The sequence below is a fragment of the Mustela nigripes genome, chromosome 14, assembly GCF_022355385.1.
Source record: "Mustela nigripes isolate SB6536 chromosome 14, MUSNIG.SB6536, whole genome shotgun sequence".
In the NCBI taxonomy this organism is placed as follows: domain Eukaryota; kingdom Metazoa; phylum Chordata; class Mammalia; order Carnivora; family Mustelidae; genus Mustela; species Mustela nigripes.
In genome coordinates, this window is record NC_081570.1 from 85,760,180 (window position 1) to 85,774,960 (window position 14,781).

The following is a 14,781-nucleotide window of genomic DNA, read 5'->3' on the forward strand; positions in this document are numbered from 1 at the left end:
CTGTAACTTGAATGTATCTCTAAGTTTTATCTTTCTGATAACCTAAGAAATCAAGAGTTGTGTTTATATTAACCTATATTTCTAAACCCGACTCTTAATTTAAATGTATATATAAACCATACATTTGAAGCAGAAAATACCACAAAGTGGTGTATTTATAATTTAGTAAAAAATATAGTTGAAGGAATAGTACTGGTTTTCTGGAATTTGACTAAAGAAGCTTACTTTTTTCCTAATGCTGAGGTAAGATGTGAGTTGATTTTAGTCTGCAGTCCAGACTAACTAAGGCTAATCTAATGTTAACAAGAATCGTCTTATAGTTTGGGTCAGCCATCATTGCGTTGGCCTTTATTTGTAATTTGGATTCTGTGATCCATGAAGTTTTTTTATACCATTTGTTGTTATACTTCTATCTTCATCGTCTAGATTTCTTTTTAATATGCTGTTGCAGTAATACTTTTACTTAAAAAATAAGAAGGCTTAAAGGGACTTCATTTAAGTGTAGTCGTTTTATTGTTGAAAATTTTTAAGGGGTGCCTGGGTGGCTCAGTCATTAAGTGTCTTCCTTCAGCTCAGGCCATGATCCCAGGGTCTTGGGATTGAGCCCCTCATTGGGCTCCCTGCTCTGCAGGGAGTCTTTTTCTCCCTCTCCCACTCCCCCTGTTTGTGTTCCCTCTCTCTCTGTCAGATAAATAAAAAATCTTTAAAAAAAAAAAAGGAAAAATTTTTAAAAATGAAGACCAGTTTGAGGGCTTCTCAAAGTGTGGTTTGCGTCTTTATATGCCTTCTTAGACCGAAATGCCTGTTTCCATTTGTTCTCTAGATTCTTAGTGTCTTTCTAGTAAAAGGGTTTTAAGTTTGAATGAGTTTGGATATGAGTTTGAATAATGTTGTTCTTTGAGATTTATTCATTTAACAAAAATTTATCTAAACAGTCTCTTCTGTAAAGGCTTTCCTCATTTTTCTAGAGAGGGTTGGCAGGTCTTTCATCTGTAATTCCCTATTATATTTTGTGCATTGCATTTTGTGCAGGCTCCTTCACATTTTACACATACATGATTAGAACAAATATCTTGGGGCGCCTGGGTGGCTTAGTCGGTTAAGCAACTGCCTTTGGCTCACGTCATGATCCCAGGGTCCTGGGATCGAGGCCCGCATCAGGCTCCCTTCTCAGTGGGAAGCCTACTTCTCCTTCTTCCTCTGCTGCTCTGCCTGCTTGTGCTATCTCTTGCTCTGTTAAATAAATAAATAAAATCTTAAAAAAAAAATAAAGCAAATATCTTGGGGCACCAAGTGGTTCAGTCAATTAAGCATCTGCCTTCTGTTCAGGTCATGATCCCAGAGTCGTGGGTTCGAGTCCCACATGAGGCTCCCTGCTCAGTGGGGAGTTTGCTTCTCCCTCTGATCCTTCTCACTCTCTCTTTCTCTAAATAAATAAATAAGTAAAATTTTTACATTGAGATGTAATTGGCATCAGCATTTTATAAGCTTAATGTGCACAGCATAATGACTTACTTGACATACATATATTGTGAAATGTTTATATGATAAATTTAGTTAACACTCATCACTTCATATAGTTATAAAATATTTCTTTTAGATAAGAACTTTTAGGATCTATTCTCTTTGCAGCTTTCAAATCTACCAGACAGCCGTGTTAACTGTAGTCATCATGTTGTAGATGACATCTTCAGTATTTATTTTATGACTGAAAGTTTGTACCTTTTGACCACCTCCACCCAATTCCTCAATTTACTGCTTGTTCTTGACTGCATTAATTATAGCAGACTTTAGAGATAGTTGAATTTCTGACTTGGTGTGACACTCAAGGAGTGTTTGTTGTGACGTTGCTCTTTGCAAGTCAGTCTTAGTTTCATTAAGTTAATGGAATTAAGTTTCATTTAATTGCGAAGAAGTTGTGTCCAATAATGTACCTTTGCTTGTGTTGAGGATGACCAGTGAGTTTGTCTAGAGTGACTTTGGCTAGGGGCAGCTGGGTGGCTCAGTTGGTTAAGTGTCTGTCTTTGGCTCAGGTCATGATCTCAGGGTCCTGAGATGGAGTCCTGCATCAGGCTCCCTGCTCAGCGGGAAGTCTGCCTCTCTCTGTCCATCTGCCTCTCCCTCTGCTCATGCTCTCTCTCGCTCTCAAATAAATAGGTAAAATCTTTATAAAAAAAAAAGAAAGAGTGACTTTACCTGAAAACTAGAGGAAAAGGGTATTTTTTCACCTACTTCAGTTCCTTGAGTCCATCCATCTTTAGTGTTGGCTTGGCAATTGGTCTCAAGGGAACAAGAGGCTGTTCAGTTCTGGGGTCAGAGTCAGCAGAGTTTGAATTGGCAAGCCTAGTGTGAATCTTTTTAGGTACTTTTCCTTTCACTGTGTTACCAAATTTATAGTCTATACTATTGACCAGTTGTTCCATGAATTCATCTTAATTTTGCTTGTCTAAGGCCTCATGAGACTACCAACTCTTAGTGGAATTCTCATATTGTCTTCTTGGCAGTCAATGGCCATGGTTTTCAAATCCACCTTCTCTGATGTTCATAAAACAGTGTTGGTGAAAATGCTCAGCTTTGTAAAACACGGAAAATTGCATAACTCTTCTTTTGATTTCTTTTGTGCTTTTAAATTCATTTTATAAAACTTACTTCTTTGTTTATGGGTCAAATAGGGCAACATGGTGAGTTTTTTTGGTATTTGATAATGGCTCATAGATGTCCTGAAATCAACTTTTTTATGACATATAATATAAAATGGAGAATTTAACTGTATAGATAATAAATAGCATCCAGGCTCCCAGTTTTGATGACAAATATAGAAAGCAGGATTTGAGAAACAATGAGTAGGTGTAGAGGTGAGGTTAAGGTAGGGTGCTGTGTTGACACCCACTGGAATCAAGCTGGTTGGACATTGAATGTTCTCTCTCCAGCTGTCTATTTAGTTTTTCTTTTTTGGTGTTGGTTTTTTGCAGGTCTCCTCCTGGATAGGTGCAGGAATGCATTTTTGTGTGACTGTTTTATTTTAGGTTAGAGAGGAGGCTAGAACTTAGAGGTAGTATTTCCCAAAGTTATGTTGGTTCTCATATTTGGTTTTTAAAAGTCTGAGAGGCTTTAAAAAACGCTGGTGCCTGGGTTCTGTTCCCAGGAATGTTGACATAATTGCTCTAAGGTATTGGGTTTGGGTATTGGGATTTTCAAAAACTTCCACAAAATTCCAGTATGCTGGTAAGGTTGGAACTACTGCTCTATATGATCTACCATGGCAAAATAAAAATAAAAATAAAAAGATTCAAAGAAAAAGTTTAGAACTCTTGGGGATTTAGAAAACACATTCTCATTTTAAAGATTTTAAATGGTTCTGAGTAATAAAGGAACCTGTTTAACTTCGTTTAACGCAGACTTTTCCAGAGTACTTCATCCTGAACCCCTTTCCACTCCCTCACCCCAATTTCTGTTAATATCCGGCAGCACCAGTATTCTGAAACACTCTAGGACACATTTCCGGATCCACACCTGTGTGGAACAAAATAGATCGCTTGGGATTAGAATAATATGCTACCATTTAATGGAGCTGTTTTTGTACTATTTCCTGAGACTCTTGGAAATAGATGGCTTATCAAATAATGGCATTTTATCTACTATGAACAGGAACCTGCAGCTTTTCTCTTAGAAGAACAGGTGTGAGGCCAGAAAACCTTCCTTACCAGAGGGACCACAAAACTCCCACCAGCAGTCCTTTCAATTGACATTGAAATGAATCAATACTGTTTGTATTAAGGGAGAGGTTTGTTGTGTTTTGGGGATGACCCCTAGTGATATCCCTGTTGCTGAGCTGTGTCTTAATGTGGCTGAGTCTTAGTGGGAAGTCTCTGAAGCAATTACTCTGGACCATCTGGGCATGCCAGAACTTGTAGGTCTCTTAACAAAGGCTCAAAGGGGTCAACCACTTAGAACTTGGCATTAGGCTGCCTTCTTTCTTCTAAAGCAAAATAAACATGTGCTGATAGATGTTAGATCTAATTATAAAATGTATGTCTTCACAGAAAATGTTGAACTAGATATTTGTTAGCTTAAATATGATATTGTGATTTTTGTTAAAGTTTATTTAGCAATTAACTTTGTATTTCAAAAGAACAGTTTTCCTTAGCATGTTTTTCTTTGGAGTATCAACAATGTAGAAACAAAATTTATTTTATGCTTTCCAGTGTATCCTTATGATGGCTATCCTTCTGCTTTACAGTTTGATCTTTGGGGTTTATTTCTGCCCCCTTGGATCTTTAATAAACCTTTGCTTTTAATGCTTAGTGTGATGAGAAAGATCCACATTAGTTTTGATAGTGAGGATATATATGCTCGATTCCTGAGTTTTGAAAATAGATGGGAGTCAATGGCTTATCCATTCCAAACTGGTCAGGCTGTTCTCAACAGCCAGGATGTGTTGAGTAACTTGGACCACTATGAAAAGCAGACTCTTTATTAGATTTTTCTTGTTAAAGTAGTAAATAAATGCCATTTGTCAGGGTCTCTATGACTCACTAAATACACGTAAGGAAGTGAGTTATGCCTATTCTATTTTTTTTGGAACACAGCAGGTACTTCAGTGGTTTGAGTTGTGAAAGTTGGTTCAGATGATGTTCTTTGTTATTCCTATTTTGATGGTCCCAGATCTGTGTTACGACGTTTCTATAGAAGAGTCAGTGCCAAGCTTTTGTACTCTTTATATAGTACATTTCTGATAGCCAGTCTTAGTTGATAAAGGTGGTTTAGAAAAGTACATTAATTTAATATATTCATATTAGTTTACTACAATTACAGTAATGAATTACATTTACGTTAATGAATGTCATTATTTTGTTGAATGTCTTTTCAGTACCTAATCTAAAGGCAATTTGCTACTATTTATTAACTTTTAAAAGATTTATTTATTTATTTATTTGAGAGAGAAAGCACATGTGCGTGCATGAGCAAGGGAAGGGGCGGAGGGAGAAAAAGAGAGAATCCTCAGGCAGATTCCTTGTTTAGTATGGAGCCTGATTCAGGGCTCTGTCCCAGAACCCTGAAATCATGACCTAAGCCAAAGTCAAGAGACAGCCCCTCAACTGACTGAGCCATCCAGGCGCCCCCAATTTACCACTATATTTATCTGTAAAGCAAAATTAGTGTGGTTACATGGTGTCACTCACATCTTGATAAAAAGCTCTGAGCACAGTGCATGGTCTTTTTTTTTTTTTTGGTGCCTATTATTGCTAGTTCTGGACAGAGTCTATTCTGCTGACTTTATGTGACCTTTGGAGCCATGATTTAGAGATGAATTTTTACATATCTATTTCTTTGGATGAACAGAGTGATTAGTGTGTAGCCTTATTTTCAATCTAAAAAGTGGGAGATTCTGTGTTCTGGTTTTTGTTAAGTAGTGGTCATGCTCACCTTTTGGCGCTTCCCTATGAAGCCATTTGATTTTGCTCTTTGATTGGTGGTAGATTGCTTTGTTCTTCCCATGAATGCTCAGCAAATACCTTTTTTATCTTGTAGGCTTAGATATAATAAGCAATCAGCTCTTTCTTTTCCCCGGACCTGGTTCACATGTGTCAGGGATTTGTTCAGTGATTGGAAGTCAAGTATGATTTGGATAATTATGTGTCGTATTTTGGGGCATTGTCTACTTACCAAGTATCCATTCAGTATAGTCTAGAGCCGAACTACCCAGTACAGTAGCTACTAGCTAGCTGCTAACTGCTAGCTATGTGTGCTTTTGAGCATTTGAAATTTGTTTAGTCCAAATGTTTTAAAGATGTAGTAAAAAAAAAAAAAGGTAAAATATCTTCTTTGTAATTATGTTGATTATTTGCTGAAATGATAATTTTTCAGATATACTAGAATAAGAAAATACCTTACTTATTAATTTTACTTGTTTCTTTTTACTTTTTATAATATGGTTTTGAAAGAAATTAAAATTACATATTTGGCTCTCTTTTGTGGATGGCATCATATTTCCGTTGGACATTAAGCTCTTGACTGTGATTTTTTTTTCACTTTAAACTTTTTAAAAAATTGATTTTATTTTATTTTTTCAGTGTTTTAAGATTCATTGTTTATGTACCACACCCAGTGCTCCATATAATACATGCCCTCCTTAATAGTCACCACCAGGCTCACACATCCCCCATCCCCCCCTTCCAAAACCCTCAGTTTGATTGTGTTTTTGCTACTATACATAGTTTATGACTAAATATTGTTTTGTATGATTTTTGTTTTGAAAGGTCAGTAGCTCCCAACCACTAGAGTTGTTCGAATAGAAGTTTAATGATCTCCTGGTAATGATTGTTTATTCATTCATCAAACATCTACAGCATCTTAATATCTCCAACACCATTCTGGACTCTGGGCATGCAGAACATAAAGGACACACTTTCAGTTCTTAAGAAGCTCATGATCCTCTGTCAGTTGTGTAGATGGGATTCAGATCAGTGCTTGGAAGGGTGCTTTCATGACCTTTGAGATCCTTTCCAACCCACTGCTCTACAGATATTTGCATACCTCCTAACCATTTGTTATCCAGAGAACTGGCAGAGAATTTTAGGATCAAAACATATGTAGATCATAGTGTCCCCAATATTTCTTCATCCATTTACTGTGAGGTCTTTTTTTTTTAATGATTTGATGTATTTATTTGACACAGAGAGAGATCACAAGAAGGCAGAGAGGCAGGCAGAGGGGGAGGGGGGAAAGCAGGCTCCCCACTGAGCAGAGAGCGGGGACTCAGTCCCAGGACCCTGAGATCATGACCTGAGCCAAAGGCAGAGACTTTAACCCACTGAGCCACCCAGGTGCCCCTACTGTCAGCTCTTTTTACTCTTTGGATTAGTCTCTGTATTTTAAATCCTGTACCTCTGTTCTTCATTCTTTCTTCATTTCGAACAACCTCATTACTAGAAATGCTTTCTCATTGCTTTGTGTGAATATATTCTCTCATCTGCAGTTTCATCTCTTCATTGTTAACATTTACAAGGTTGCTTCTTTCTGAGTGATGTCTGAATGCTTAGGTACAAGCAGTGGTATGTCGGTAAACTGGCTCTGTAAGTAGAAGGTGTTTCTTGATTTCTATGGTGTAAATACATCCACCAGTACTGATATGGGCTCTCAAAATTCCTGAATATTCAATAATCACTTATGGGAACCCATAGGAGACAGTTCTATGACAAGAGTGGATTAAGCCCTTTCTCTTTGTATCTAATTGTGCATGGTGGTTCTTGTTTTCTTAAATTTAATTTTTCTTCTATAGCTTCTCTGCAAAATAGATGCAAAAATGTAAAAATAAAAAAAGTCCCAACTGCTTCATACTCATTCATTTAGTTTTTCATTCAACAAGTATTTATTGACTGCCTACCACTCCCAAGGTCAGAGTTACTGGATTTTTATAATCATTTCATAGTTGCTTTGTGGTTCAGTTGACTATTATGCTGGATGTCACATTTAAAAAGAGAGTTGTTGGGATAGATGAAGTTTAGATGGTCAAGCATGAGGCTGGGTTAAATTTGTATCTGGATGTGTGTAGACAGCTGTTGGCGGTAATATTAGTCTTCCATATTGGGCCTAGAGACATATGATTTATTCTTTAGCAGAGAAGAATGATTAGAAACCCCGGGTGTTTGGGGTATTAACTTATCCCTGAATGAAGAGCAGCCTTACGTTTACCTGCTTAAGAGAGTTAATGCAATGCTTGGCCAGACTATCCTGACAGATATAGGGAAGACCTGTGGTTGTTCCAGGCAGCGTGGTGAGCCCATACCTTCTCCTGCACTTGACGTCTGTGGACTTCAGTGGTCCTTTATGGAGGAGGTAACAATACAACGTGCCCTCTTATTCAACTCCATAAATATTTGGCTCAGTAAGTATAGATAAGTGAATGAATAAATACATGGATAAATGAGTAAAAAAGCAAACCAGGAGTTAAGAGTTGGAAATTATAATTGCAATAAAAACTGTGGAACTTTAAAACTTTCTATCCACATCAGTATCTTGATTTAAGTTCTAAAAGCTCTGTATAGTCTCTCCAAAGTGTCTGGGTTAGAATAAAGGTATGATTAATACCACTTGATAAGCTCCTTTACTTCATTGAAGTGCCTAGTCGGTATCTATTTTGTGCCAGGCAGTATGTCAGGTACTAGGGAGAGAGGAGTGAGTAAAAAAATGTCTAGATCCTGCCTTCTTTGAGACTATTACAGAGAGAGCAGCAGAGTCAAATAAGAATGCCACAATATAATATCAACTATAGTTAAGTCCATTAAAAAAAAAGCTGGGGACCTGCTCCAGCTAGGGTGGTATTGAGATTTGTCCTCAGAGACTTTGATCTGTGTGTGAGCTGGGCTCTGAAGACTAACCTAGTCAAAAGCAAGCGGGAGGACATGTGACCAGCAGGAGCAAAGGTCCTGTGGTGAGTGCAGAGGGCTCTATCTGAGAGGTTAAGCAAGGTCTTGTGATGGGCAAATTGTGTGGGAGCATGATATGAGGAGGCTTAGGCAGGCAGGGTCAGATACCCACCAGGCCTTGTATTTGTTGACGATTTGAACTTTCCCATGAACGCAATGAAGTCAGTGAAAAGTGACTGGATCAGATTTACCTTTAAAAAAATATCCTCGCTTCGGCAGCACATATACTAAAAAAAATATCCTCTGGCTGCTGTGAGAAGCCTGATCAGGAAGGTGAGGCATGGGTGTGGGAAGGCTGTTGCAGGAGTTCACCTGAGAGGTGGTGGGGAAATTGAGGAGAAGTCTGTGCAGGCAAGAGGCAGTTAAAAGGGAGAAGCAACAAAGCATGATGGCAGACAGGATAAGGAGAATGAGAGCTGGAGAGACATCTGGGCTTTAACTTGAGCAATTGTGGAAGCTGAATCTTTTAGGGGACAGACCGTGCTGGAGAACCGGTTATTGTTGTTGCTTTGAGGTCGGGCAGCTGCAAGAGAGTCTTCTCACACAGTGAGGTGCCTTAAGACACCCAAATGGGAAGGTCACGTACGTGGTTGACTATCCTGTTTTTTCAGTTTTAAGGAGTTTGTGCTAGAGAGAGCAATTTGAGGGTCATTGGCAGACTGATGGCAATTTATATGGATGAGATTGTGTTGGACAGTTTTCCAAATGTGCTCCTTCCCACCAGCAGCATCAATAGCCCCTGGAAACCTGTTAGGAATGCAGATTCTCCAGTCCTGCCCTGGATCTGTTGGATCGGGACCTTGGGTGGGGCCCAGTAATCTGTGTTTTGGGAACCGCTCAGGTGATGCTGATGCACTCCATCTAATTCTGGGCTAGGGAGAGAACATGGAGTGGCAAGAACTTGAGTCTGGGATTGAACCTTGAGAAGCTCTAACTTATAAGGATGGAAGGTGAAGGATGTCTTTGCCGAGGAGACTGGGTAGGAGCCATGTCTGGAGAGGTAGAAAAAAAATCCAGGAAGCCAGTGAAGAGAGTATTCAAAGGGGCGAGATACTTGTTGCCGACAAGTTCAGTCAAATAATGCTTGGGAAATGTCCCCTGGGCTTGGAAGAAGCAGATCTAGAGAGATAGAATGTAGATTACTGACTGCCAGGGGTTGGGAGGGAGAGGGAGCAGTTACTGTAAATGGACACAGAGTTTCTTTTTCGGGGAACACAACTGTTTTGGAATTAGTGGTGATATGAATTGTGAATATATCAAAAGCCACATCATGGTGAATAGAAAGAAATCACAGAATTGTGCACTTTAAAAAGGCTGAATTATGAATTTTATCTCAATTAAAAACAAAGCTCCCCTGCCATCCCCAGCTTTGCAATGTGGAGATAATTGGTGACTTTAGTGCAAAATGTTCATGGCATGGATGAAAGAGGAGGGAAAATGGAGGCCAGGAGAGAAGACATCCTTCAGAGAAGTCTCGTTTTAAAGGGGAGGCCAAAGGGAGGGTGGTGATTGTGGGGAGATATCAAGTCCAGAAACTCTGGGATGGTTTTTCTTCTTTTGAAGATGGTGGAGACGTGAAAGTGTTTAAATTCTGTTGGGAAGGACCCAGGGGAGAGATCTGGAGAAGAAAGTGATCATCAGTTGTGTTGAATAACAATACAGTTTCAGAGTTGAAGGGACTTCTTTGGTTAATGATGTTTTCCTAACCTGGATCTCCATTTCATACAACAAAGTAGGCGAAAAATAATCCTGAAGCAGTCCTCTGATTCAAACTTGAACACTGCATGGGGGCAGGAATCCTGCTGTCTTCCAGGGCCAACCATTCTATTTTCAGATGGTCTTGACTATATTAGGGGATTGAGAGAAATTAGCAGGGAAGAACTCATTTATCAGATGGGAGATAATGTTTCTTTTATAGAATAAAACTTCTCTTCTTCTGAAATGGACTTTAATCTTATTTCCATCATTTCCTTCATTCTCACTCCCCAAAGGACCCAGTGCTGCCAATTCCTGAGCCTTTGGGGAAGTTTCTGGTATTCGTTGGGTTGATTCTCTTTTTCACTGGTACCTTAACATTCAGTTTTCTTGGTTTTGTAATTTATCACCATTCATTTCTCTGATTTCCAGCTTTTGGGATTTTATTGCTACTCTCCACTCTCTTCTGAATGTGTTGGATTCCATTTTTTAAAAGCCTTTCAAAATTCTCTCTTTAGTGTGGTTTTGATAGATATTTTTGTCCAATCTGCCACTTCTACCTTCTCTCTCTCTCCTTTTTAAAGATTTTATTTATTTATTTGACACAGAGCACAAGCAGGGGGAGCAGCAGGCAGAGGGAGAGGGAGAAGCATGGTCCCCATTGAGCAGGGAGTCCCATGCGGGGCCTGATCCCAGGACCCTGGGAGCATGACCTGAGCCGAAGGTAGCCGCTTAACTACTGAGCCACTCAGACTCACCTTACCTTCTCTTTCTCTCTCTCTCTTTCTTTTTTTTTTTCTTTCCACCAGAGGACATGTAACCTGTTTTCGTATCCCTTCACTTTTATGGTTACTCTCCTTTGACTAAGTAGGAGGTGGGTTCTACTAATTAGCCTTTTCTCTTGCTTGTTATGGGGGCAGGTTTTGGGAACCTATTGTCTTCCTGTGCCCTTCATGAGGATTAATTACCTTGAGTAATGGGTATAATCTCCTTTGGTGTTTCATCTCCTTTCCCCTTTCCTGAGAATGTGACCTCATTTTATTGCAGCACTTATTATATGTCAAGCCGTAAATTTCTCCCTGCCTTTCCAGCCAGCTGTGACTGCTTTGTGTCCTGATTCTGTGCCATGGCATGTTTAACTGGCCCTCCTCTCTCTGGTCTGCAGATTTGATCATCAGGTCACTAGAGCTCTCTTTTCAGGCCCTGGGAAAAACTGTGCTGGGTTAGGACAGGAGATGTCATGATTGTCTCACTAAACTTTGCAGACAGAAAGACTGGGTGATTTATTTATAATCGTTTCTTTTTCTGATGATTGATACATGTGAATTTATTTAGGTGACTCTAGGCATAGGAAAATATATTTCAGAGAATAAGGAGTACCTCCAATTCCTAAAATTGTTTTACTCTTTTAAATAAAGAGAAGTGTTTTTTTTTCCTATTCTTTACTAAAACATTTTTATTTTTATTATTTATTTATTTATTTATTTATTAAGATTTTGTTCATTTATTTGACAGAGATCACAAGTAGGCAAAGAAGCAGGCGGGGGGGGGGCGGTGGGAAAGCAGGCTCCCCACCAAGCAGAGAGCCACATGCGGGGCTTGATCCCAGGACCCTGAGATTATGACCTGAGCTGAAGGTTAACCCACTGAGCCATCCACACATCCCATAAAGCAGTCATTTCTTTTTTTTTTTTTTTAATTTTTTATTTTTTATAAACACATATTTTTATCCCCAGGGGTACAGGTCTGTGAATCACCAGGTTTACACACTTCACAGCACTCACCCAAGCACATACCCTCCCCAATGTCCATAACCCACCCCCCCCTTTTCCCAACCCCCCTACCCCCAGCAACTCTCAGTTTGTTCTGTGAGATTAAGAGTCACTTATGGTTTGTCTCCCTCCCAATCCCATCTTGTTTCATTGATTCTTCTCCTACCCACTTAAGCCCCCATGTTGCATCACCACTTCCTCATATCAGGGAGATCATATGATAGTTGTCTTTCTCAAAGCAGTGATTTCTAATCTAAGGTCTGTGGAGAAAGTTTAGAGAGTTGCTAAATTTGTATGGCCAGAAAAGTGTCTTTGTTTTCATTAATCTTATAACTGATAAGATTACATTCAATTATAAATATTAGAAATAAACTATAGTAGTATTAGCAATATGAATGACTATCACAATGGAAATTACAGATATTCTTATATCCCATTACAGTTTTTGCCTACATCTTATATGTTTTACATATCTTATTTATGTTCATTCATTCTTTAAAATTAGAGTCATTAGTAGATCTACTAGATCTTATTATATATTAATAAAATAAGTAAATTATTAAGTAAATATTATGGTATTGTAAGTTTTTTATATTTTGATAAATTTGACTGTATTAGTTTTCTGGTATTCATTTATATTTTATTTTATGTCTTTAAAAACACTATTCTGAGAAAAGGGGTTTACAGGCTTTATCAGATTGCTAAGGGGTTCATGACACACAAAAGATTCTGAACCCTGTCCCAAAGAGACAAGTGCCTACAAAGGAATATGTGATTATTAATATAAACCATTTTATCTTGGATGTCCAGCTCTGCCTTTTTCTGTTTTTGTCCATTAAAATTTGCTTCTTAATATGTGGTTTATGTCTTTACAAGGTATTTGGAAAAGAGGCTGTTTTGATTTTCACTGACCCATGAGTTCAGATGGCATTAAAAAAAGAAGTCTCGAAATCAGATTTACTTATCAAGAATAACACTTTCTATTTCTTTAGGTTAACGAAGTTTCAGGACTTAAGCATTTCTGTTAAGTCGCTTTGCTAACTTACTGTTTTTATATGAGGTTTTCAGGATGTTGAAGCAGTCATAGGGTCAAGTTCCCTAGGATGGTTGTGATATAAAACTCAGTTTTATGTTAATTATTTATGTTATATTTTATGCTAATTATGTTAAAGCCCTTCAGGGTCATTTTCTCCCCGTGGACATCATCACCTGGCACCTTCCCCACTGCTGCCCTTGAACTGACTTTGTGTGGTACATTTGACTTTGTCATTGGCCGATCCCTCCCTGATAGCTCTGTTCCTCTGGGTCAGCAGTGGGGGCTGGGCAGAGACACAGAGCCTTGAGGTCAAGTTTCTTGCCTTGGACACCTTGGAACACCGCTAGTGTTAAAGCTCCAGTGCCAGTTCTTGCTTAACTGACCTGAACTTGATACTTCAGTTTTATGTTGCCTAAAGCAAGTCTGCTAAGTTGCTCTAAAAACTTAAATAAAGTATGAAGTACTCAATTTTCGGTGCAATAGATTCCTAATCCTTTTGATACAATACTTCATGGTGCATTAGAAGCTCCCATGGATCCTGAGGGGAGATTGTTTGGAAGCATGACTGCATTTTCCATAGTGTTTTGTTGGGGGGGAGGTGGGGAGTTGATGGAGGGGTGGCATTTAATCCATGAAAATAACAGCTAGCTTCTGCTGACCTGCCTGCGTTGTCCTCACATATTTATGCTCGTATTTACTATATTTCTGATGGGTGGTTGTTCCTCTGTATGAATACCTTTAGTGACTCTGAATCTTTTCCTTAGTGAAACAGTCCAGTTCACTGTTAGTAATATCAAGGAGAGTCATAACATTTATTAGGGGCTTCCTGTATGCTAGGACTTTATATTTAGTAAATGCATCTGACAACAATCCTATGAATGGTAGTGACTATCAGTAACATCATTTCAGAGATGGGAAACTCACAGAGGTAAAATTAACTTGCTCACAGTCCCAGGCAGTATGAGGCAGAGTTGGAATTTGAACAAAGGCAACCTGACTACAGAGCTCAGGCTCTTAGATCTGGTTTTCTTAATTCTGCCTATTGGATTAAAGCAATTTCAGAAATGCTTCAGTTAAGCTGTAGGGGTAGTTAACTAGTAGGATCTGATGTGTTACATTAATTTACCATTAATTAAATTAATGAAAGCTGTGAAACCAAACAAGCAGTCTTCAGTTGACTTTTGTTATTATTTGAATATTCTGAATGTACATTTTTAGTGTCATTTCTTTTTTGTGTGTGTTTATAGGGATGCTTCCTTTGGAAATTGCACTTATAATCTCACCATCCTCGACTGTTTGCAGGGAATCAGAAAGGTAATAATAATTCTCCTTGCTATAGTTGGTGCAGATGTTTCAAAATATGAAAAAGGAATAATGTCAGTATCCTTGCTTGTCACTGGAGAGAAGACAGGCAGTTAGCAAAAGGCTTTCCACTTCTTGATGGAATGATTGATGTGTAAAATACAGACCATCGGGCAAATTGAAGGGTGTCTGGGGGTAACTCTGTAACTCCTGATTGAATTAGAGGGGGTTTCCCTTCCTTATTTAAATTATTTCTCTTCCCGGGCAATTGTATGACTTGTGTCTGTCTCTGTACCTGTGACATTGCTTTGTCACTGGGTCAGCTTCCTTATGAAGCCAGCACTTGGTGTGGGAGAGATAGGAAGCCACTGCACACCTCTGGTAGTGTGGAGGGGAACATTTCCATGTTGGTTTCCTACCTGGATATTGTTACAGTAGTAAGTAGGCCAGATATTATTATCTCATTATTATAGATGAGGAAACAACCCCAGGGAGGTTAAGCCATTCTTAGGGCTACAGGGAGCTATTAGCAGGGCTAATTCTAACT

At 38.8% G+C, this 14,781-nt stretch overlaps 1 protein-coding gene across 5 annotated transcripts in view; it reads left to right on the forward strand.

Moving 5' to 3' along the window:
- The window catches only part of CDC14A (cell division cycle 14A), a 174,543-nt gene that overhangs the window by 69,297 nt on the left and 90,465 nt on the right, over positions 1-14,781 (forward strand). For all 5 annotated transcript variants that reach the window (XM_059375515.1, XM_059375514.1, XM_059375513.1 and 2 more), the window contains exon 6: positions 14,180-14,246. In XM_059375515.1, the coding sequence (XP_059231498.1) occupies positions 14,180-14,246 (67 nt within the window). The remainder of the gene's footprint in view (positions 1-14,179; positions 14,247-14,781) is intronic.